General features: G+C 46.1%; 1 protein-coding gene across 1 annotated transcript in view; it reads left to right on the forward strand.

Annotated features, from left to right (window-relative positions):
- Window positions 1–2,930: 2,930 nt before the first annotated feature.
- ABCC4 (ATP binding cassette subfamily C member 4) overlaps window positions 2,931–23,764 on the forward strand; it is a 155,266-nt gene continuing 134,432 nt past the window's right edge. The window contains exons 1-4 of the mRNA XM_056862133.1: window positions 2,931–3,307; window positions 15,803–15,913; window positions 18,594–18,714; window positions 20,153–20,392. Of these exons, the coding sequence (XP_056718111.1) occupies window positions 2,931–3,307; window positions 15,803–15,913; window positions 18,594–18,714; window positions 20,153–20,392 (849 nt within the window). The remainder of the gene's footprint in view (window positions 3,308–15,802; window positions 15,914–18,593; window positions 18,715–20,152; window positions 20,393–23,764) is intronic.

Here is a 23,764-nt window from a genome sequence, read left to right on the forward strand (position 1 = left end):
GGGATATTTTGTTTCATCACCTGGAGGTTGGCAACCCTATTCATGGATATTTTGTACTTACGTTCTCTGATGAATGTCATCATTTCCAGTCGTATGCACGTCCTTAAGGGGTTCGATCACAAAGGGTCCTTTCTGTCCTTGTGCTACCCTGTTTGCTGTTGCCTATTTTTAACCTCAAGTGAGGATCTTATGATTCTGCTGACTCATGTACGTGGCCAACTTTCCTCTCTCGAGTTTGTACTTGGTAGTGTCCGTTGGCGTTTTATCTGTCTGTTTGACCTGAAAAGTACACACACACACACTCTCTGGGCCCTAATCTGCAGATCTTCTACGTATTCAAACCCAAAACGAATAAAATCAAGCGGGTGTTATTGCACCGTGCAAACAGGGTTGGCCAAACTAGCGGCACAATTCTTTGCAGTCATTTCAGCGACAGGAGCAACTCTGCATAGGATCGCGCTAGTCTGCGCGTAGCTTCGCTTTGCTACCAGAGGATTGCGTGCTCACGCCCGCGCAATGTTGCTACCGCACTCCCGTTGCTGTCCTTTGCACCAACCCGGCAGATGGCACCGGATTAAAGTGCATTTCAGACTAGAAACTCCCGTTGCTGTCCTACGCACCTTTGCACAAACCCACAGAATGCACCGGATTAAAGCACACTTCAAGCTGCAGAAACCCATCCAGATTCTTCAAAACTCTGCATGGGGGCTTACTGTTGAGTTTTGAGAATCTGGATAGGGGAAACGTGCGCTCAGGGCAAAAACGCGTGGGAGGTTTCGCCTTGGCTTTGCCGCTTTCTAAATGCACATTTCCTCCAGCCAAATTCTCAAAACCGCAAAAATAAGTTTCCATGCAGAGTTTTGAGAATCCAGAGAGCACTCCCGTTGCTGTCCTACGCCTCTTTGTACAAACCCGGCAGAATGCTCCGGATTAAAGTGCATTTCAAACCGGAGCAACCCTCTCAAAACTCTACGGTCATTTATGCACTGGGAGGTTTTGCCCTGGATTCGCCACTCTGTAGGTGCACATTTTCCCCATCTGAGTTCTCAGAACTCAACAATCTACACTTAATCTACAGTATGATAAACTTTATATCTGATCCTAGGTATAATATAGGAGCCCCGTGGCGCAGAATATTAAGCTGCAGTACTGCAGTCCAAAGCTCTGCTCAGGACCTGAGTTCGATCCCGACAGAAGTTGGTTTCAGGTAGCCGGCTCAAGGTTGACTCAGCCTTCCATCCTTCCAAGGTCGGTGAAATGAGGACCCAGCTTGCTGGGGGTAAAGGGAAGACGACTGGGGAAGGCAATGGCAAACCACCCCACAAACTAAGTCTGCCTTGGAAACGTCAGGATGTGACGTCAACCCATGGGTCAGGAATGACCTGGTGCTTGCACAGGGAACCTTTACCTTTACCTTTTAGGTATAATATGGTATGTTAAGACAGGGTTGCAAGTGACAAATAAGATGTAATACTTTTTTTTCTTTTTTCTTATCCCTTTACCCCTTTTCCTTTTTGTATCCTAAAAATAAATAATTTTTTTTTAAAAAAGAACTCAACAATCAGCCCCTGGGCAGAGTTTTGAGAATGCGGCTGGGGAAAATGCGCATCTGGAGAGCGGCAAAGCCGAGGCAAAACCTCCCAGGCATGAATGGGAGGTTTTTGCCTTGGATCTGCTGCTCTCTGGATGCACATTTTCCCCCAGCCAAGCGCTCAAAACAACGATCAGCCCCTTGTGCGGAGTTTGGAGAATTCGGATGGGGAAAATGTGCAAAGCCGAGGCAAAACCTCTCAGGCATGAATGGCTATATCAATGCCTGGGAGGTTTTTGCCTTGGATTCGCCACTCTGTAGGTGCACAGTTTCCCCACCTGACTTCTCAGAACTCAACAATCTACACTTACACTTTATATCTGACCCTAGGTATAATAGGGTAGGTTAAGACAGGGTTGCAATTTACAAATAAGATGTAATACTTTCTTTTTTCTTATCCCTTGACCCCTTTCTTCTTTGTAATACTTTTTGTAATACTTGTAATACTTTGTAATACTTTTTCCCCCTTTTTTCTTATCCCTTGACCCCTTTCTTCTTTGTAATACTTTTTGTAATACTTTGCAATACTTTCTTTTTTCTTTTTTCTTATCCCTTGACCCCTTTCTAATTTTTAATACTTTTTGTAATACTTTGCAATACTTTCTTTTTTCTTTTTTCTTATCCCTTGACCCCTTTCTTCTTTGTAATACTTTTTGTAATACTTTGCAATACTTTCTTTTTTCTTTTTTCTTATCCCTTGACCCCTTTCTTCTTTGTAATACTTTTTGTAATACTTTGCAATACTTTCTTTTTTCTTATCCCTTGACCCCTTTCTTCTTTGAAATACTTTTTGTAATACTTTGCAATACTTTTTTTCTTTTTTCTTATCCCTTGACCCCTTTCTTTGTAATACTTTTTGTAATACTTTGCAATACTTTTTTTCTTTTTTCTTATCCCTTGACCCCTTTCTTCTTTGTAATACTTTGCAATACTTTCTTTTTTCTTTTTTCTTATCCCTTGACCCCTTTCTTCTTTGTAATACTTTTTGTAATACTTTGTAATACTTTTTTTTTCTTATCCCTTGACCCCTTTCTTCTTTGTAATACTTTTTGTAATACTTTGCAATACTTTCTTTTTTCTTATCCCTTGACCCCTTTCTTCTTTGTAATACTTTTTGTAATACTTTGCAATACTTTTTTTTTCTTATCCCTTGACCCCTTTCTTCTTTGTAATACTTTTTGTAATACTTTGCAATACTTTCTTTTTTCTTATCCCTTGACCCCTTTCTTCTTTGTAATACTTTTTGTAATACTTTGCAATACTTTTTTTTTCTTTTTTCTTATCCCTTGACCCCTTTCTTCTTCTTCTTCTTTTTTGCCTTGGATTTGGCGCTCTCCGGATGCGCATTTCCCCCCCAGCCAAGTGCTCCACACGACCATCAGCCCCCCCCCCCCGTGCATCCGGATGGGGAAAAGGCGCACTTGGAGAGCGGCAGACCCCGAGGCGCGAACCTCCGTCCGCAGCGCCCGGCGGCGGCGAGGCGCCTCCCGGGCCCCCTCTAGAGGCGGCCTGCAGCGGCTCCGGCGGCTCCACTCGGCCGGCCGGCCGGCGGGTGTCGGGTTTCCCGGAAGAAGGAGCCGGATCCGCTTCCCCCGGCGCGAAGCCGCCCGCTGCACGACCCGACCCAGCCCGGCTGGCGATGGAGGCGCTGCCCGCCCCGCACGGCCCGCCCAACCCGCTCCGCGCCGCCGGATTCTGCTCCCGGCTCTTCTTCTGGTGAGTAGGGGGCTCCCCGCCCCTCCCCCGCCCCTCCCCGCCCGGGCCTTTCTCAGCGCCCCCCCCCCCACCTTCGGACACGTGGAGCTGCCTTCTGCTGGACCAGAGCCTCGGTCCGTCCAAGTCAGCATCCTCTACGCGGACCGGCGGCGGCTCTCCAGGGTCTCAGGCGGAGGGTCTTTCACATCCCCTACCCGCCTAGTGCCTTTAACTGGAGAAGCCAAGGATTGAACCTGGGACCTTCTGCACGCCAAGCAGGTGCTCTACCAGTGAGCCACAGTCCCTCCCCACTGAGCGACAGCCCCTTCCCCCCCAAGTAATAGCAGTGGCTCTCCAGGGTCTTAGGCGGAGGTCTTTCACATCCCCTACCCGCCTAGTGCCTTTAACTGGAGAAGCCAAGGATTGAACCTGGGACCTTCTGCACGCCAAGCAGGTGCTCTACCAGTGAGCCACAGTCCCTCCCCACTGAGCGACAGCCCCTTCCCCCCAAAATAATAGCAGTGGCTCTCCAGGGTCTCAGGCGGAGGTCTTTCACATCACCTCCTTGCCTAGTCCCTTTAACTGGAGATGCCGGGGATTGACCCTGGGACCTTCTGCATGCCAAGCAGAGGCTCCACCACTGAGCCAAGACCCCTCTCCATGGCTCTCCAGGGTCTCAGGCAGAGGTCTATTCACATCACCTACCAATCTGGTGCCTTTAACTGGAGATGCCGGGGATTGAACCTGGGACCTTCTGAATGCCAAGCAGAGGCTCTGCCAGTGAGCCACAGTCCCTCCCCACTGAGCGACAGTCCCTCCACCACTGAGTGACAGCCCCTTCCCCCCCAAATAATAGCAGTGGCTCTCCAGGGTCTCAGGCAGAGGGTCTTTCACATCACCTCCTTGCCTGGTCCCTTTAACTGGAGATGCTGGGGATTGAACCTGGGACCCATCTGCATGCCAAGCAGGTGCTCTACCAGTGAGCCACAGTCCCTCCCCATAATGAACACATGAAGCTGCCTTCTACTGAATCAGATTCTTGGTCCATCCAAGTCAGCTGAACGATGGCTGCAATCCTAAGCATACTTAGTAGAACAATGTAGCCATGGACTGAACCTGGGGCCTTCTGTTCTCAGCCCCTCCCCAAATGAAACAAACAAATCCTCGCCCAGTCTATGCTTGAGCAGGGCTTTATTTGAGTACCCCCCCAATCTCTGATGTATTTAGTGTTGGAAGGATTAACAAGTGTAACTTTCTGAGCATGTGTGGAGTGCAACTTTTTAATCAGATTCCAGGCGCCTGAGGGTTAAGGGCATCTATGGGTAAACATACAGTGCCCATTTCCTGGTAGCCTGATGAGGATCCCCAAAGGGGGAGTAGGAGTCCTGAGCCTGGACCCCTTTTATTGTAGGATTTATAAAAAGGAAAGGTGGGAAGATTTGTTGTGGGAGATTTATCCTGGGTTGCATTTTCACATGGTTGCATGTTGTGGTCTATCAGTCTTTTGATGTGTACAGTCTTGTCCGCACTGGAAAGACCAGGTGGGAAGAATGCTATAGTACAACATCTAGCCACGTGTGGATGCTGCATTGGTTGAATCAGACGATGCCGCTCTGACCCCCGATCGTCTGATTTTTCTCCAAGCCAATGGTGCTTGCTTCTAAGTAATCAGTCCTTCAGGAAAGACTATAGGGGTTACCGCACTTTGTATTCCCAGCGATGTATTAAGAGTTTGAAAACGTTATAAAAAAACATCGCTTTAAAAGGGTTTTTGGAGACCACGGTTTATAAATGGTTGGAAGATGTCTTCACAGCTAAAGGGGCCAAACAAAGTGCGAACAGTATTTTTTATAACGTTTTCAAACTCTTAATACCTTGGTGGGAATACATAGAAAGTGCAAACAGTATTTTTTATAACATTTTCAAACTCTTAATACATCGCTGGGAATACAAGTGCGGTAACCCCCATTCTGAAGTCAAAGGGTTTTGAGTGTTGCCATTTTTAGGAAGCTTGTTTTCAAAGTGATGTTTGTTGTTCCGCATGTTTTCCAGGATTTATAAAACAGGCTGTACTCTGAAGGTCACAGAAACATAGAAGCGGAGTTGGAAAGGACCACCAGGGTCAAGCGTGGTTAAGAAGAGTAACTCTGATCTTCTAGTTAGGAGCCAGTGGATAGTGAGAGAAGTGTGTATGTAAACTGATGACCTCAAAGGCATACCTGGACTAAAAGAAAGCAAAAAGTCGAGTAACACTTTAAAGACTAACAGCATTTGCTTGGATATGAGCTTTTCTGAGTCGCCACTGACTTTTCTTCAGGTAAACCGGTGGCCTCTCACAGTGGACCACCTAGAATTTATGTAGGCCATTTCTAAGTAAAAGTTTTTTGTCGTACTCGAATGATGCTTCACAGTCCTGGCCAGTTTGCTATCCTTTCCCCTCTCTTAGTAAATCTGTTTTCTGTCTAGAAAAAAAACAAACCTTAGTTTATTGTGGATTGACAAAGAGGCTAATTCAAATCTCTTGATTTAACTCAAGTTTTGGAATTCATGCATTATCTGAAGGAGGTTTTCTGCTTGTTGGTTGAGCTTGGCGTGGCGGTTAAGGCGATGGCCTAGGATCTGGGATACCCAGCGTTGAATCCCCACTCTGCCACGAAACTTGCTGGGTTACCTTGGGCCAGTCACACACACCTTTCACTCCGCCTGCCCTACCTCACATGGTTGTTGTGAGGGTAGAATAGAGGAGGAGAAGGAGAGCATTGCATGCCACCCTGACCTCCTTGGAGGACAAACAGGATTAAAATGTACTGAAATAAACTGGTATAAAGCATATTACTTTGGAGTTGAATAAAGTCCTTTATGTAGTAGCCTTAATAGCCCACAGTAGCCTGATCTCTCCAGAGCTTGAAAGCTAAGCAGGGTCACCAAGGAAGTCCAGAGTTGTGATACAATGGCAAACCGCCTCTGCTCATCTCTTTGCCCTGAAAACCCCATGAGGAGGGAATTTCATAGAGTTGCTATGAGTCCATTGCAAGGCAGTGGCACACTTTAGAAGAATAATAATTGGTTTTTAAATGCTGACTTTCTCCACCACTTAAGGGTGACTCAAGCCTGCTTGCAATCACCTTCCCTTCCCCACAACAGACACCCCTGGGAGGTAGGTGGGGCTGAGAGAGCTCTAAGAGAGCTGTGACTTGCCCAAGGTCACCCAGCTGGCTTCGAGCGGGGAAACAAATCCAGTTCACCAGATTAGCCTCTGCTGCTCATGTGGAGGAGTGGGGAATCAAACCTGGTTCTCCAGATTAGAGGCCTCCACTCCAAACCACCGCTCTTAACCACTACACCAGACTAGCTGGAAGCCGTATAGCACAATTCAGAACCTCTGGCCATACATCCTACGTGCTTTTTGCTTTACACTGTGGTATGTGCCTAACGGAAGCAATTGTGAAATAAAGGAATTTCTGTTTACCTGCTCCTACGCTGAGATCACTTCCTTGAAAATGAGGCTCACAACCCAGTAAAAAAATCATGCTGTATTGTGGATTCAGTGTTTAGAACTGTCCAGAAGCGAGGCTGGGGAAATCGTCGAGTAAAATATGGGTTTTCCATGGGGCCAAAAGTAAATATTGATGCTCTTTCGTGACATCGTTCTCTTAACTTTCTGCAGTATCAAATACGGCGTGTGACCTACTGCATCTTATTTACAGTGTTTGACCAGAAGTAAAACATTTCTCCTGAGGGTTTTCTTCTGTTTAGGAAAGAGGGTTTGGTGTTGTTTGTAGAAGTCACAAACTCATTTTTGAGCGTAGGAAGCTGTCCGGACATGAGGCAAATTCTTGGTCCGCCACACAGTTAATTCTGAACTTGGCCCCGGAGCGTGGATCCAAAGTTCCCCTCAATTGGGGAAGTGATACCTCTGCCTGCATAGAGACTGTAACTCAAAAAGGAAAGGCTGATTGAGATCCTGCAGCATTATGTGGCAACCTGGCGCAAGGGGAGGGACTGTGGCTCAGTGGTAGAGCATCTGCTTGGCATGCAGAAGGTCCTAGGTTCAATCTCTGGCATCTCCAGTTAAAGGGACCAGGCAAGTAGGTGATGTGAAAGACCCCTGCCTGAGACCCTGGAGAGCCGCTGCCGGTCTGAGTACACAATACTGACTTCGATGGACCAAGGGTCTGATTCAGTATAAGGCTAAGGCAGCTTCATGTGTTCGTGATGGGGAGGGGCCTTGGCTCAGTGGTACAGCATCTGCTTGGCATGCAGAAGGGTCCCAAGGTTCAATCCCTGGCATCTCCAGTTCAAGGGACTAGGCGGGTAGGGGATGTGAAAGACCTCCGCCTGAGACCCTGGAGAGCCACTGCTATTATTTGGGGGGGAAGGGGCTGTCGCTCAGTGGGGAGGGGCTGTGGCTCAGTGGTAGAGCATCTGCTGGGCATGCAGAAGGTCCTAGGTTCAATCTCTGGCATCTCCAGTTAAAGGGACCAGGCAAGTAGGTGATGTGAAAGACCTCTGCCTGAGACCCTGGAGAGCCGCTGCCGGTCTGAGTACACAATACTGACTTCGATGGACCAAGGGTCTGATTCAGTATAAGGTAGCTTCATATGTGTTCATGTGTGATGTAGAGCACAACGTACTGTATATGTGTGAATTCTCTGCCCCACATGAGTTGGCTGGCAGGGGTCACTTGACTGATGGTAGTGAGGCAAGGCTGGGGAGAGGATACTTGGAGCATGTCCTGCATCCTTTCTGCTCCAAGCCTCCTCGCCCCCCTCCCCGGCCCTTTCCATCACCTGGCCAGTGGTGAGGAGGTTTAGGATGGAAAGCTGCTGTGTACACTTTCTACCCCAAATTGTACCGTACCATGGTAGGGCATCAAGGACAAGCATGGGGGTGAAGAATGTGATGTCCCATGCTAGTGAGTACATAAAAACCCTCTGCAGGCCTAACCTTTGTGTAAACTGGGAGCCTGTCAACTGTGGTAACTAGCGTGGTGTAGTTGTTAAGGGCAGTGGACTCTAATCTAGAGAACTGGGTTTGATTCCCTGATCCTCCACATGAAGCCTGCTGGGCAATCTCGGGCTAGTCACAGTTCTCTCAGAACTCTCTCAGCTCCACCTACCTCACAGTGTGTCTGTTGTGGGGAGGGGAAGGAGATTGTAAGCCGCTTTGAGGCTTCTTAAAGGTAGAGAAGAAGGGGGTATAAAAACCAACTCTTCTTCTTCTCCGTCTGTGTATATTAGGAGTGGGCAGCTTCTTAGATGTAGCCGATAATGCAAACGCTACATCATGTATATTGGGCAACATGAGGAAGGTATTGGGCTGGTTAATTGGGCAACAAATTCCACATGTTGCCCAATACACATAGCGGTTGCATGCATTGAGTGCATCGTGGGGACCCCCCAGTCCCGATACGCACAGTTGGCAGGCTCCCAGTGCATGTGAACATAAAGGATTACACTGTCCAACATTGAGCCTCTATGGAAGACAAATGCTGTACAAAGCACTGAATATCACAGGTGCCCTGGATACTCTTTTAGTGCAAATCAGAATGGAAGGAGCGATAGTTGAAAGGGAGAGCCAACGTGGTGTAGTGGTTAAGAGCGGTGGTTTGGAGCGGTGGACTCTGATCTGGAGAACCGGGTTTGATTCCCCACTCCTCCACATGAGCGGCGGATGCTAATCTGGTGAACCGGGTTGGTTTCCCCACTCCTCCACATGAAGCCAGCTGGGTGACCTTGGGCTAGTCACACTCTCTCAGCCCCACCTACCTCACAGGGTGTTCGTTGTGGGGAAGGGAAGGTGATTGTAAGCCGGTTTGATTCTCCTTTAACTGGCAGAGAAAGTTGGTATATAAAAACCAACTCTTCTTCTTCTTCCTCTTCTTCCGGTCCACTTCTCTGATAAGACATTTGATTGTAAGAAGACATTTGATGGTGGTACCCATAATACCCATAGCGTTGCTCCTACCGCCGTCTCCTCCGGCAGGCGTGTCCTCTGAGGCTGATCCTGCTGCAGTGTTGTATGCACAAGGAGCTTGTGATTTCTATATAATGGAGAGGAGATTGGACGATAATTTAGATCCATAATTCTGGACCTGTCTCTTCTGTTTAGTAACCACTGAAGTCTGGTATTAGAGAGCTCTATTTGGCTGCGTCCTGGTCTGTGTTGCGTTTTTTTGTACTGACAGGTCCAGATTTATTTCTGAAGGGTGTATCTCTCTTACCCACATGTGGTTTTGCCAGGGCTCCTTTAGAAAAAACCAAACATTTGGGCATGCATTTCTGGATGAGGCTGTAGGGAGGGAGGGAAAAGGGAGGCAGGATGACCCAGGAAACTGCAGGCCGGTCAGTCTGACCTCTGTCCCAGGGAAGATATTGGAGCAGATTTTAAAGGAGTTAATCTGTGAGCACCTGAAGGTGATCTGGGGAAGTCAGCATGGATTTGTCCTAACAGATCCTGCCAGACCAACCCTGATTCCTTCTTTGATCGAGTGATGGGCTTACTGGATCCTGGGAACGTTGTCAAAATTATTTACCTAGATTTCAGTAAAGCTTTTGATAGGCTTTCCCATGATGTTCTGATGAATTAACTGGAAGACTACGGACTGGACTCTAGTATAGTTAGGTGGCTAGGGAACTGGTTGGAGAGCTGCACCCAAAGAGTAGTTGTCAATGGCATTTCACCTGATCGGTGGGAGGTGTCCAGCGGAGTGCTGCAGGGCTCAGTTCTAGGCCCTGTACTTTTCAGTATTTTTATAAATGATCTGGATGAGGGTGTGGAGGTACTCATTAAATTTGCAGATGACACCTAATTGGGAACACCTCGGAAGATAGAGATCGACTCCCAACAAGATCTGAGTGCACTGGAAAAGTGGGCGGATGCAATTCAACAAGCGTAAGTGCAGAACTCTGTATTTGGGTAACAAAAATTAGCTGTACCCATACTGGATGGGGGATACACTTCTAGGTAGCAGTGTGGTACTAGGACCTACAGTGCTTAGTTTCTGTGGTCTGATGAGATCAGGCTCGTCTGGGCCATCCTGGTCAGGGGAGGCTGCTGGTAACCAGGGGAAACATAGCCAAACCCCAGTAGCTCTGGTTACCTCTCCATGGGCTGCTCAGCCTGACTTGGTCCAGGGCCGTTTTAATAGGTCATAATAGGTCGGGGTAATCCAGCCTCCAGTTATAGTACACTATTGTCCTCTAATCTCAGTTGCTCAGTGTTCCCTGGGGACATTTAATACTGTAAATCTCAAAATCTTGTTTGGACGGAGTTTTTAGTTTTCTCATATCAGGGCTAACCAGTTGGGGGTACCAACGTTGCCTTTTGATGTATTTGCTGAGAGAGTAGGAAATGGATCCTGCTGATTTGTTTTATCAACCAAGCAGTGCTGCTTTGGGTATGATTCAACCTGATTAAATTCGTCATGTTTCCTTTGCTGGATTGTTGGTGTAAAGGCGAAATAGCTTAAATTTGTTTGTTGTTCTTCAGTGGTTTTCCTAGCAGAAGGTCCCACCAATGCGTAATGGGGCTCTAACTGGCTTGCAGCCTGTAAACAGTTTATATCCTACAGTAAAATTTGAAATGTCAACGAATAACCACGTGGCTCTCACTGGTCAAAGTATTGTAGAATTGTATACACTCTTTACTGAGATTAATTCTGAATCCTAGCTTCTCCACTTGCAGAGACGCTTTGCGGGGTTTTGTCTACTCGTAAGATTTGGGTTTGAGTTTTGAAATTCTTGCGGCTTCGGCGGGTGAGGTAGGAAAGGCCATGGAGATTGGAAGGCAAACTATGACCCTTGGCACCTGTCTAGTTCAGCATTCTGTTTTTTTTTTTTACAGTGGCCAACCAGATGTTTTTGAGAAACCAACAACCATCACACAAAGAGCACAACTGCCCCTGCTATAAATCACAAGCAAGTGGTGTTCTGACCTACACATCCTTTGCATATGGAGGTTATGTGGGCCCTTTGTTAGGGGGAAACCTTTGACCACCCTCTCCTCCTCCATTATTCCCTCTAACCACCCCATGAGATTCTAAGAAACTCACCCTAGTAACCGTCAGGACATGTTTTACTACTCTTTGAGGATGACTTCCAAAATATCATTCCAAATTAATACTAGTCAACAATTATCAATGTAGCTAATTCTTAATATGGCCCCATCCAAGGATACTTAAATATGGAGATTAGTGCCGTGGACAGGGAAGATAGATCTTTTTATAAACCTGAGAACTGCTCCAGATTTGCAGACAAATCTAAAATCTTAACATATTATATGTGTGACAGGCAGACAGTCTGTCTGTCTGTCTCCTATATATATATATAGGATATTGTCTATCTATCTCCTATATATATATAGGATATTCTCTCTATCCATCTATCCATCTATCCAGCCAGCCAGCCAGCTAGCATAGTGACAGGTAGTGTCTCCCTATATATATATATTCCAACTCCTGATCACTAAGGCTGCAATCCAGGAGTAAGTCTTATTAAGTTGGAGGAGGTTTAGTTCCGAGTAAACATGTAGAGGATTGAACAGTATGTTCAGTGTAATGGTACTGGCTCACATTCCTTGCCTGCCTTCTTGATCTTGCCTTTCCTGTGTTTCCCCCCTTGGAGGAGAGACATGTTCTTTTTGGTTTATTTATGCTGATTTATAAATCTTCAAAACATCCAGTTCAGTGTTAATGTTTATCGATAAGAGATCGTGGAGCTGCACCCAAAGGAAGTGGTCCATGCATTGGTTATGAGGCTAGAAAAATGCAGGTGCAGCTGCGAAAGCAAGAAAGCAAAGGTACTGCTCCTGGTGTTCAGCTCTCTTGGTTTGCCTGAGGTCCTGGCCTTGACTGGTGAGGCCATGAGAATAATTAGACAAAACAGTGGTCCATCTCATCCTGTCTCCTGTTTCGCACGGCGGCCAACCAAATGCCCCCAGAATGGTTTACTAGAAGAAGAGTTGGGTTTTATATGCCGATTTTCTCTACCTTTTAAGGAGAATCAAACCATCTTGCAATCCCCTGCCCTTCCTCTCCCCATAACAGACACGTTGTGAGGTAGATGAGGCTGAGAGGGATGAGCACTGTGACTAGCCCAAGGTCACCCAGCAGGCTTCATGTGTAGGAGTGAGGAAACCAACCCGGTTCACCAGAGTAGAGTCCGCCGCTCGTGTGGAGGAGTGGGGAATCAAAGCCGGTTCTCCAGATTAGAGTCCACCGCTCCTAACCACTACACCATGCTGGCTCTCCACCAGAGCCTGGGGGCCAGCGTCTTCTCTTGATGTTGCGTCCTACCACCGGCATTCAGAGGTTTATTGCCTCTGGATATGGAGGGTTATAACTGGTTCCTTTTCTGCTCATGTGGCTCATGTCACATGCTTGTGGTTCCATTGGTCCCAGGCTGCTGACTGGGGGTTAAAAGTTGGTCCCATGTCTGCAAAGGTTGAAGACCACTGAGCCAACATTTTACTGTGCGCGCCTCTATAGTTAACCAGTGTTTCCAAACAACTAAACAAATGATGCTGTAGAGTTCCATGTTTATAGGTGGAAGTCCTGGTAGTCGGTCTAACAGCCTAGCATTTCCGCAGTTTATCTTTTGAATTGTTTGTATAGCTCAAGGGATTCGCAGCGTCCAAAAATAATTTCCAAGGCTGGTTGAGCCTCTAGGTGTCCAGGCAACATGAGCCTCATGGCGGTACGTCTGGTTCGTCTGCTTTCCTTTAGTGTTTTGTGTTTCAATTGTCAACAAGTGAGGTCTACAGGAACCAAATCCACCTTGTTCGTTTTTTGCAGAACCATCGATAGTTTTACTGACTTTCTTTAGAGAGCCAGTGTGGTGTCGTGGTTAAGAGCGGTGGTTTGGAGCGGTGGAGTCTGATCCGGAGAACCGGGTTTGATTCCCCACTCCTCCACATGAGCGGCGGAGGCTAATCTGGTGAACTGGATTGGTTTCCCCGCTCCTACACATGAAGCCAGCTGGGTGACCTTGGGCTAGTCACACTCTCTCAGCCCCACCTACCCCACAAGGTGTCTGCTGAGGGGAAGGGGATTGTAAGCCCGTTTGATTCTGCCTTAAGTGGTAGAGAAAGTCGGCCGTCCACCTCTCCAAACCATTGCTCTTAACACATCGCACCACGCTGGCTCTGAACACCTCCTCTCAAAAATTGCAAAGGGGCCTGCAGATTCAAAAAGGTCGGGGACCCTTGGCCGAGTGGGAAGGCTGGCCCTGTTGAGGACGGGAGTGCTTGGAGTGTCCTTTTCCTCAAGATTTCAGCTGGAGCGAGCATTAAAGCGTCACTAATTAAAAAGCGATGCAAGACTTCGGGTGGTTGGCGGAGCTTGCAGGGTGATCGAAAGTCCGTAGGGCAGTCCGTGGGTCAGAGAGGCTTCTTGAAGAACCGAAAACAATTTTGGTGGCGTGAGCAGTTAATATCCCTGCCCTCGGCTTGCCCTCGCCTTGCTGCAGATTGGTGTGACGAAAGGAACAAGGCATGCTGGTAACTAGAAATACCAGTATAAGGGATTGTTTGTTTTTCAAGGGTGAACATCCCAGCCCTTGTTCAGTGTGAAATTCAAAACTCTTATTTTGTTATGGGATGGATGCTGGACATAAGGATTTTTTTTTTTTTTGAAGTAGGGGTAAAAAAAAACACACATAACTTTGAACCTTACTGGTTTGTAAACAGATCTTAGAGCCTTGGGTTATGTGGAAGAACTAAGAAGAAGATCTTGTTGGTTTTTATACGCTGACTTTCTTTGCCTTTTAAGGAGAATCAACCCGGCTTACAGCCTCCTTCCTTTCCTCACAACAGACACCTTGTGAGGTAGGTGGGGCTGAGAGAGGTCAGAGAGAGCTGTGATTAGCCCCAGGTCACCCAGTAGGCTTCACGTGGAGGAGTGGGGAAACCAACCCGGTTCACCAGATTAGCATCTGCCGGTCATGTGGAGGAGTGGGGAATCAAACCCGGTTCTCCAGATTAGAGTACGCCTCTCTTAACCACTACACCACGTTGGCTCTCGGATGTGGCAATGGATGTAGTAAAAACATAAGTGGACAACTGTTTTATATTGGTTTTTGTGTATCCAAAGTGCTTCTCGTATAGCCTTTCAGTAATTTTTGTGACAAGCCTGTAAGGCAGGTCAGTACCATCCCGTTTTGCAGATGGGGGAATTGAGGCTGAAAGAATAATGGCATTTCTAAGGCCAAGTTTAAGTACACAGCTGAAGTGGGTTGTGAACTGGAAATGTCCCAGTATATGTTCCTAATTGCTCCGCCAGCTATAAAGAAGAAGAAGAGTTGCTTTTTATATGCCGACTTGCTCTACCACTTAAGGGAGAATCAAACCGGCTTATAATATCCTTCTCTTCCTCTCCCCGCAACAGACACCTTGTGGGGAAGGTGGGGCTGAGAGAGTTCAGAGAACTGTGACTGGCCCAAAGTCACCCAGCAGGCTTCATGCGTAGGGGCAGGGAAACAAACCCGGTTCTTCAGATTAGAGTCTGCTGCTCATGTGGAGGAATGGGGAATCAGACCTGGTTCTCCAGATTAGAGTCCACCACTCCTAACAACTACACCATGCTGGCTCCCTAATGGTATGTCCTTCAAGTGAAGTAAAAGGATAAGGAGGGAAAGAATTCATATCATTTAAGAGTAAAAGAGGATAGGATATTAGTTGTTGAGCAGCTGTAGAAGGTAATAGAAACGTAGCGTGGCAGAAACTGTGCTGGCTAGTATTGGGTCTTGCGTTAATAGGAGGATAAGGACAGATGTGTAGGTGGGCTGTTGCATGGTCTGATCCTATTCCATTTGCCACAGACAACAATATAAAAGTGAGGAAGTGCAATGAGGGATGAAAAAGCCCGAGAATCTCCCTTCAATTTGCTGTTTGGCTGTTTAAAATGAGGTTATTGCTACCTGGCAGAAGGTCTCACATTGGGATTCAACAGCACCTGAATCTCCTCTGGATTTGGCATTCTGCTAAATCCCCAGGGGTGTCAAACAGCAGGCCCGAGGGCCAGATCCGACCCCTTAAGAGCTCTTATCTGGCCCGTGAGCCAGCCACCCCATCTCCCACTCTCAATCGGGCTGGCGAGGCCCGACCCGGCCCAGTGACATTTATGTCATATCCGGCCCTCGTAAAGATTGAGTCCGACACCCTGCTCTAGCAGTTTGGAGAAACTCCTTGCAGTGTTTCTCCTGCTCAGTCCTGGCTTGTAAGTACAGTTTCTCTTGTGTAGTTTTTGTTTTTTCATTATCAGAATTTTATTGTTGGCCGTGGGCGAGTTTGTGGAGCTGGCACTGTGGGATGGGCGAGAATACATAACCCTGCAGTGTATGCCCCTCGGTGTGCATAGAAAAGAACAAGAGTCCAGTAGCGCCTTAAAGACTAACAAAATTTCTGGCAGGGTTAGGAGCTTTCGTGAGCCACAGCTCACTTCTTCAGATACAGCTGGAATGATACAGCTAGGCGTCCTTCTAACAGAATGACTGAAATGTTCTTCTGTTGTTTGAACAGGTGGCTAAATCCTTTGTTTGTCCTTGGCCATAAACGGAGGCTAGACGAAGATGACATGTATAAAGTGCTTCCTGAAGATTCCTCGAAGGAGCTTGGGGAAGGGTTGCAATGGTAAGTAGATGAAGATCGACTTTCCCTGCATTGCAGAGAGATCCTGTGTGGCGTTAATCCCAGTCTGAGCCTGTTGAAATAAATGGGCTTAGGCTGGAGTAACTCTGCACAGGATGGCACAATTAACGAAGCAAAGATATAAGGGACCAGACTTCTTGATCAGATTGCATTCAGTTAAGTATAAGTATTTTTATGGAGTCACTGCAAAGCCATCCCTCCCCAGATTCAATGAATCCCTGTGCGTTTTATTTTATACCCTGTCTTTTGGGATGCAGCTCGTGTCAAATCAAGAGTCACAGAAAAAAACATGGAATGGGAGAGAGAAAATAAAGAAGGGATACAGATTGAGTATCCCTTATCCGGAATGCTTGGGACCAGAAGTGGTCCGTATTTCTGATCTTTCTGTATTGTGGAATATTTGCATATAGATAATGAGATATCTTATACATGAATGCATGAAGCTGCCTTATACTGAACCAGACCCTCAGTCCATCGAAGTCAGTATTGTCTACTCAGACCTGCAGCAGCTCTCCAGGGTCTCAGGCAGAGGTCTTTCACATCACCTACTTGCCTAGTCCCTTTAACTGGAGATGCCGGGGATTGAACCTGGGACCTTCTGTGTGCCAAGCAGATGCTCTACCACTGAGCCACAGCCCCTCCCCTGTGGGGATGAGACCCAAGTATAAACACGAAATTCATTTATGTTTTATATACACTTTATACACATAGCCTGGATGTAATTTTAAACAATATTTTAACTAATTTTGTGTACATTGAACTTCAGAAAACAGTTTGTCGCCCTGCTGCGGGCCTTTGAGTAATGTCTACATGTCGACTTAAAATGTCCATATTTTGGATCTTTCTGTGTTTTGGATGTCCGGATATGGGATACTCAACCTGTATTGTCAAACTAATTTCTGCATTATTGTGTATGGTTGGGGCCAGGCTGATCTTTATTTGGTAGCCTTTATATTTATTTACTTGGGCATTTCTGTGCCCCCTTTTCTCCCTGGAGGGACCCAAGCGACTAATGGAAAATCGGAAAATATGATAACGGCCAGTTTAAACACCAATATTTAAATAAGACAGACAGGGATTCCAGTACGATAGCGCCAGAGGCTATCGTAGGAACATGGTACTCATGATTGGGACTTTTGTGTGTGTGTGCCAGGAGGCATTTGAACCCGTGGCTTGGCAGGCAGTGATTTATTTTGGAAAACAGTTCTGTCGAGCCCAGTTTTGTGTCTTAGGAAGGGACCTGCTGCCCTCTTGTTGTGGAAAAACAACACATCCATTTATATCTTCCTCAAAACAGCTTAGGATACAAAAACGAAATACAGAACTGCGATAGAAAAAGACAAAACAGAAGGGGGAGGGAAAGCTTCTAGCTACAGAATAGGCCTTCCAGTGGTTCTCAACCTTTTTTGCTCCGTTGCCCCCGTTCACCATCCTTCAGAATATAATTCCCCTTTCCCCAAGATAGTCTAACTCAAAAAAACAAATTACAATTTTACAGATTGTACATAATCTACAGGACATCACACTTTGCTGAATAGTGGTTCCAGTTCCCCCGCCCTGGAACCCTAAAATTCCCCCCTTGTTGAGAACCGGTGCCTTAAACAAAATGTGTGGTGTTGGACAGTCAACCCCCTGCCTCATTGGGGGTCACAGAGGAGCATAGTTCCATTTCACCAGTCTTGGGGAAATCCGTTCTGTCCAGTATGGGTAGCCGTGTTAGTCTGTCTGTAGCAGTAGAAAAAGAGCAAGAGTCCAGTAGCACCTTAAAGACTAACTAAACTTTCTGGCAGGGTATGAGTTTCGTGAGCCAAAGCTCACTTCTTCAGTAATAGGAAAGAGCAAGAGTCCAGTAACACCTTAAAGACTAACAACATTGCTGGCAGGGTTATGAGCTTTCGTGAGCCACAGCTCACTTCTTCAGTAATAGAAAAGAGCAAGAGTCCAGTGGCACCTTAAAGACTAACAACATTTCTGGCAGGGCACGAGATTTCGTGAGCCACAGCTCACTTCTTCAGTAATAGGAAAGTACAAGAGTCCAGTAGCACCTTAAAGACTAAAATTTCTGGCAGGGTTATGAGCTTTCGTGAGCCACAGCTCACTTCTTCAGTAATAGAAAAGTGCAAGAGTCCAGTAGCACCTTAAAGACTAACAACATTTCTGGCAGGGCACGAGATTTCGTGAACCACAGCTCACTTCTTCAGTAATAGAAAAGAGCAAGAGTCCAGTGGCACCTTAAAGACTAACAAAATTTCTGGCAGGGTATGAGCTTTTGTGAGCCACAGCTCACTTCTTCAGATAATACTTGTTGGTGATGTCATGTTGTTACTGCTGGCCATACATGGGCTGATAGAAGTGTGAGCTGAGGTACCCGACAGAGGGAAATGTGGGCACATGCTATTTTTTACAGAAATCCCGAATGCTTGTGTGTGATTGTCATGTAGCGATTTAAGAGGAAAGAACAGCTAAAAAATGATTAAAAGAGCCTGACCTTGTAGTGCAAAGTCTGTGAAGCCAGAGCAGAAATATTCTCCTGTGCAGCTGATCATTCAAAGCAGTCGATCTGTGGATGGTTCGTTTGTATTTTGGGTTTTGGTGCTCTTCCTGACTGTCTCTCCCACCCCCTGGTTTACCGTTTTGCCCCTTCTTTTTTTCTTTCTCACAGGTACTGGGATAAAGAAGTGCAGAAAGCGAAAAAGGAAGCAAGAACCCCACACTTAACAAAAGCAATCATACTTTGCTACTGGAAGTCTTACTTGGTTCTGGGATTTTTCACCCTGATTGAGGTAACAGGCCGAAGTAGATGTGCTGTCATTGCTTTCCCAGCAAGAATTCGCGGAGAGGTCGCCCCCCCACCCTACAGTCACTGTTTTCCCAGCCATTTCCCCCCCTTCTTATTTCCTGCCTGTGCAGTACAACCCTTGTAGCTTCCACTGTGACCTCTGACCTTAGGTTTGGGGTGGGAAGCGGAGGGAGACCCTCAGTGTTATTTGCAGGTAGCCCAATATTGTTCTGCTAAGGAAAAAAACACCTATGCTATAACGTTAGTTAATGCAAATAAATAGCACAAGGCTCATTGGCATAGAACATTTTTGCTTACTTGTTAACTCTAATTGATGAAATATTATAAGCCATAGTGCGCAACAAAAAATTCTTATAAATACATCGCGTCGTTCTAACGGTCACATGGGTGGTAGCATACACTATAGTATTAGTTTTCGTAATTTGTAACCTTGTGTTTATATAAATGTGTATATGCATACATTTATGAGCCTTGTTCTATTTATTTGCAATATTGTTCTGCAGCAATTAAAATCCGCTTGGAAAAGGTTACTAGTGTTAATAAGGTTAATTTTAATTCATGTAATTTTATCTGGGTTTTTTTTACAAAGAGATTGTTTTATCATGTAATGTGTTTTATTGACAAGGTTTGTATCTTTTCTGGCTAATGCCTTAATAATAAATCTCTCTCTCTCTGGGGTGGGAAGCTGCTACTGTTAGCATTAGATGTTTGCTTTGTAATAATAAGAGGAGCATCACCAGACAAATACCAATGTCAGAACTGGGCACAGGCTGTTGGTATAGGGGCAATATATTAAAGGTTACTGCAGAAATATATTTGTTAGAACATAAGAAAGGCCCTGCTGCCCCCCCCCCCAATACTATGTCCGAATTCCAAAGGTGCCCACAGGCTCAAAAACGGTTGGGGACCCCAGTGTAATGTTTTCCTGCTTTTATAACATAAATCAAAACTGAAGACTCCAGGGCTCATGTTATATCTATTTTAGGAACTCAAATTGGTATCTAGACCGCTATAACTGAGAGAGCCAACGTGGTGTAGTGGTTAAGAGCGGTGGTTTGGAGCCGTGGACTCTGATCTGGAGAACCGGGTTTGATTCCCCACTCCTCCACATGAGCGGCGGACGCTAATCTGGTGAACTGGGTTGGTTTCCCCCACTCCTACACATGAAGGCAGCTGGGTGACCTTGGGCTAGTCATGCTCTCTCAGCCCCACCTACCTCACAGGGTGTCTGTTGTGGGGAGGGGAAGGGAAGGTGATTGTAAGCCGGTTTGAGTCTCCCTTAAGTGGTCGAGAAAGTCGGCATATAAAAACCAACTCTTATAAACTGAATCGGCTTTTGAAGCAAGGTAAAATGAGGCAGTAGACAATTTTTTACTTGTAATGTTTTCTTGGAACCATTTCTCTTGCTTCTTTCTCTTTAGGAAACGCTCAAATTAATTCAGCCAATATTTCTGGGGAATATTATCCGCTATTTTGAAAAGACTGGTTCATCCGACCCCCTTGTTGACGGCAAAGATTCTTTGAAATACGCTTACGGTTCCGCAGCGGCCTTATCTGCATGTACTTTGGTTTTGGCCATAACTCATCACTTGTATTTTTATCATGTGCAACGTGCTGGCATGAAGCTGAGAGTGGCTATGTGCCATATGATTTATCGGAAGGTAAGCAACGCATTTTCGCTGTGTGAATAAACTGGGTGTTTTATGTTGGCTCGCCTCTCTGCCTTCTTTGTCTTTAAAACAAGCACTCAAAATAGTTAGCTTGGCATCGGAAACGCTGCTTAAAAGATCTGGATGTTCATTGAAAAGAGTCTTGGATTGTGCTCAGAATACGTGTGATATTCTGCACGAATCCAGTGAACCTATGAAGGATAAATTCCAAGAAATGCAAGTTAGAAGAAGAAGAGTTGGTTTTTATATGCCGACTTTCTCTACCACTTAAGGGAGACTCAAACCGGCTTACAATCACCTTCCCTTCCCCTCCCCACAGCAGACACCCTGTGAGGTGGGTGGGGCTGAGAGAGCTCTAAGACAGCTGTGACTAGCCCAAGGTCACCCAGCTGGCTTCATGTGTAGCTTTCTTCAGTATCCAACTTTCACACCAGTTCATAGTAATGGGGATTACTTTGGAATGAATTATCTTGATCTTGGTTGCCAGTGACACATCCTTACACTTAAGAATGTTTTCTAGCTCCTTCATGGCTGCCCTTCCCAGTCTCAGTCTCCTTTTGATTTCTTGGTTCCAGTCTCCCTTTTGGTTAATGTAGCAAGTAGCAGTTTCCCTCCTCAAAGATTCAGGGTTTTAGTTCTGTTAGGAGCCCTGAAGAAGGACAGATTTTCATTGTTAGCCATCCTCTCTGAGAGAGGATGCTTCCTTGGTTCTTGAAGCTTCTGAAAATTTACCTAAGCTTTAGGGCAGGGGTGTCAAATTCAATTATTACGAGGGCCAGATATAGCATAAATGCCACTTGGTCAGACTGGGCAATTCCTCGCCAGCCCAGATTGAGGTGGGGGGATGGCTGCCTTGATTGGTCCACAGAGCTCTCAAGGGGCCGGATCCGGCCCGCGGGCCTTACGTTTGACACCACTGCTTTAAGTGGTTGCCTTGTCTAACCTCACTGGAGGTGGCTACAGTCAAAGGGAAGTTTGCAGCACAATCATGAACATGTTTACTCTGAAGTCAGCCTCGCTGAACCCAGTGGGATTTACTGCATGTTTGGGGATTGCGGCTGTAGATTCCCTGGGTGCGCGGAGCTCATTCCGCAGCCGTTCGGATCAGGTTTACGGCTCACAGCGTGTGGGCAGAAGATGAAGTCAGCAGAATCTCAGGTCATCTTGGGAGAGCGGAATTTGTTTTTCTTGCTCCCTCTTTGAATACCTGGGAAATGATCCCCAAGGAGCTGCGCTGTAATAAGTCATACCCCTTCCTTGTGCATAAACACCTCTCAGAGGTATTAATTTGCGGTTCCAGCTATCATAACTCGATCTGATGAGGATTTAATAAAGTAGCCTGTACAACAAATGCTGTTGGTTGCAGAGGAAAAACCTTTTTAAAAAAATATAATTTAACCCCCCCCGCAAAAAACACACACACGAAAAACAAAACCACACATAACAAACTCAATCATTCCCATACATACATTATAATCTACCTTCTGGTGGCATCATTTTTAATTTATCATTACTAACTTTCAGAAATAATAATCATAAAAACTGAAAGGAACAACTGCCTATTCAACAATATTCTGCGTAATCTTAACTATACCAATAATATTTGTCATCTCTACTTATTCACTTAATCTTCAATCAGATAATAATCTCTGTTTACCATTCCATATGAGCTATATCGTATATCCATTAAATATATCATCTAATATTGCTCCTCCAGTTATTTGGTTGCACAGCAAAAACTTGTGTGCCGGGTAGAAAGCGTGGAAAGACCCGATGAGATTTTCGTATCATGTCCTTTTTTCTGTCGTGATTTGGTTTAGTTTCCCCCGAGCCTCTTATGCCACCTTTAAATGCACTAACAGTTAAAAATGGAAACAAACCCAAGGTGCTCGTGGAAAACAATAACAGAGTGCTCGCTGTCACCTGTGAAACAGCCCATTGAAAACCTCAACAGACCAGGATCCTGGCTGAATGAACCGTATGCACATCTGGACTGGAATGCCTGGATCTTTTGAGCACAGTCTGTTCCATGGCGGAAGGGTCCTGCTGTGCTTCTAGTACTCAGACAATGGGCCACAGCCCGGTGTGCACAGTAGGTTCTGTTCCCAAAAAGCCCCAAGAGCGCAGTCATACTAGACATGAAGGAAGAGAAACTGCTCTGATACCTAGTCCTCAGCTTTGCCTAAAACATCACCTAGAAATGCTTCAGTAATGGCAGGAGACCTCAATTTGATGAAAGATTCTTCTTTGTTGTGCAGCAAGGTTGTGGTTCACGTCTACAGTGCCTGCAAACAACATACTTAGAAAATAGGCTTGCCAGGCCCCGCATCTCCACTGGCGGGAGCTTCGCAGGACTGTGGCTTTAACACGCGATGCGCGTGATGTGCCCAAGCGGGGACGCTCTAGCAATCCCGGCCAAAACTCCATGGTTTCCATAGAGTTTTAGCCGAGGGTGCTAGAGCGTCCACGTCACGTTTGGGTTAAACCGAAAGTGATGTGTGCGCTGCGTCTGCGCGCGTGTGCACGCTGGCCCTCAGCTAGCCGGCGGGCAGCCCGGTGGATGGGCGGTAGTTTACCCGCCACCACCGGGCAATTGGCAACCCTATTAGAAAGTAATTAACAGTTGTGACAACATGATTTCACAGAGCGGCATAGCAAGTGTTGTGGGGAGTCTATGCCCGCGTCTCGATATCTGTTCAAGGCCAGTCCAGACCGCCATGTTTGAATATAAGTTCATCCTGAGATGTTTAACATCATACACAAGGTGTGAGCTGTCGGCCATGTTTTAATACACATGGAATAAACATTCCTACACAGAGCCACACATAATGAAAGGGTTTAACACATTTTTAATACATTGTATTACGTTAATGGAGATGCCAGGATGTGTATTATATAATAATTTTATGTATGACCACTGAGGAAGGGCTAGATAAGGCTGAAAGGCGTCTGGTCTTAGTTTGGTCATTGTATAGATATACATCAACTGTGACTGTGTTGTATGTTAAAGTTTATTGTTTTCAGTTAGCCTACATTGTAAGCCCTGTGTTTTTAACACAGTTGTGCATCATCATAATAAAACAGGTATGTGTGTGCCGTCAAGTCGCAGCCGACTTATGGCGACCCCTTTTGGGGTTTTCATGGCAAGAGACTAACACAGGTGGTTTGCCAGTGCCTTCCTCTGCACAGCAACCCTGGTATTCCTTGGTGGTCTCCCATCCAAATACTAACCAGGGCTGACCCTGCTTAGCTTCTGAGATCTGACGAGATCAGGCTAGCCTGGGCCATCCAGGTCAGGGCAAAACAGGTATATTTGTTGATATTTTAATAGTGTTTAGCTCAACCCCTTTGGTTTCATTCTAC

This window comes from Euleptes europaea, chromosome 16 (genome assembly GCF_029931775.1).
Source record: "Euleptes europaea isolate rEulEur1 chromosome 16, rEulEur1.hap1, whole genome shotgun sequence".
In the NCBI taxonomy this organism is placed as follows: domain Eukaryota; kingdom Metazoa; phylum Chordata; class Lepidosauria; order Squamata; family Sphaerodactylidae; genus Euleptes; species Euleptes europaea.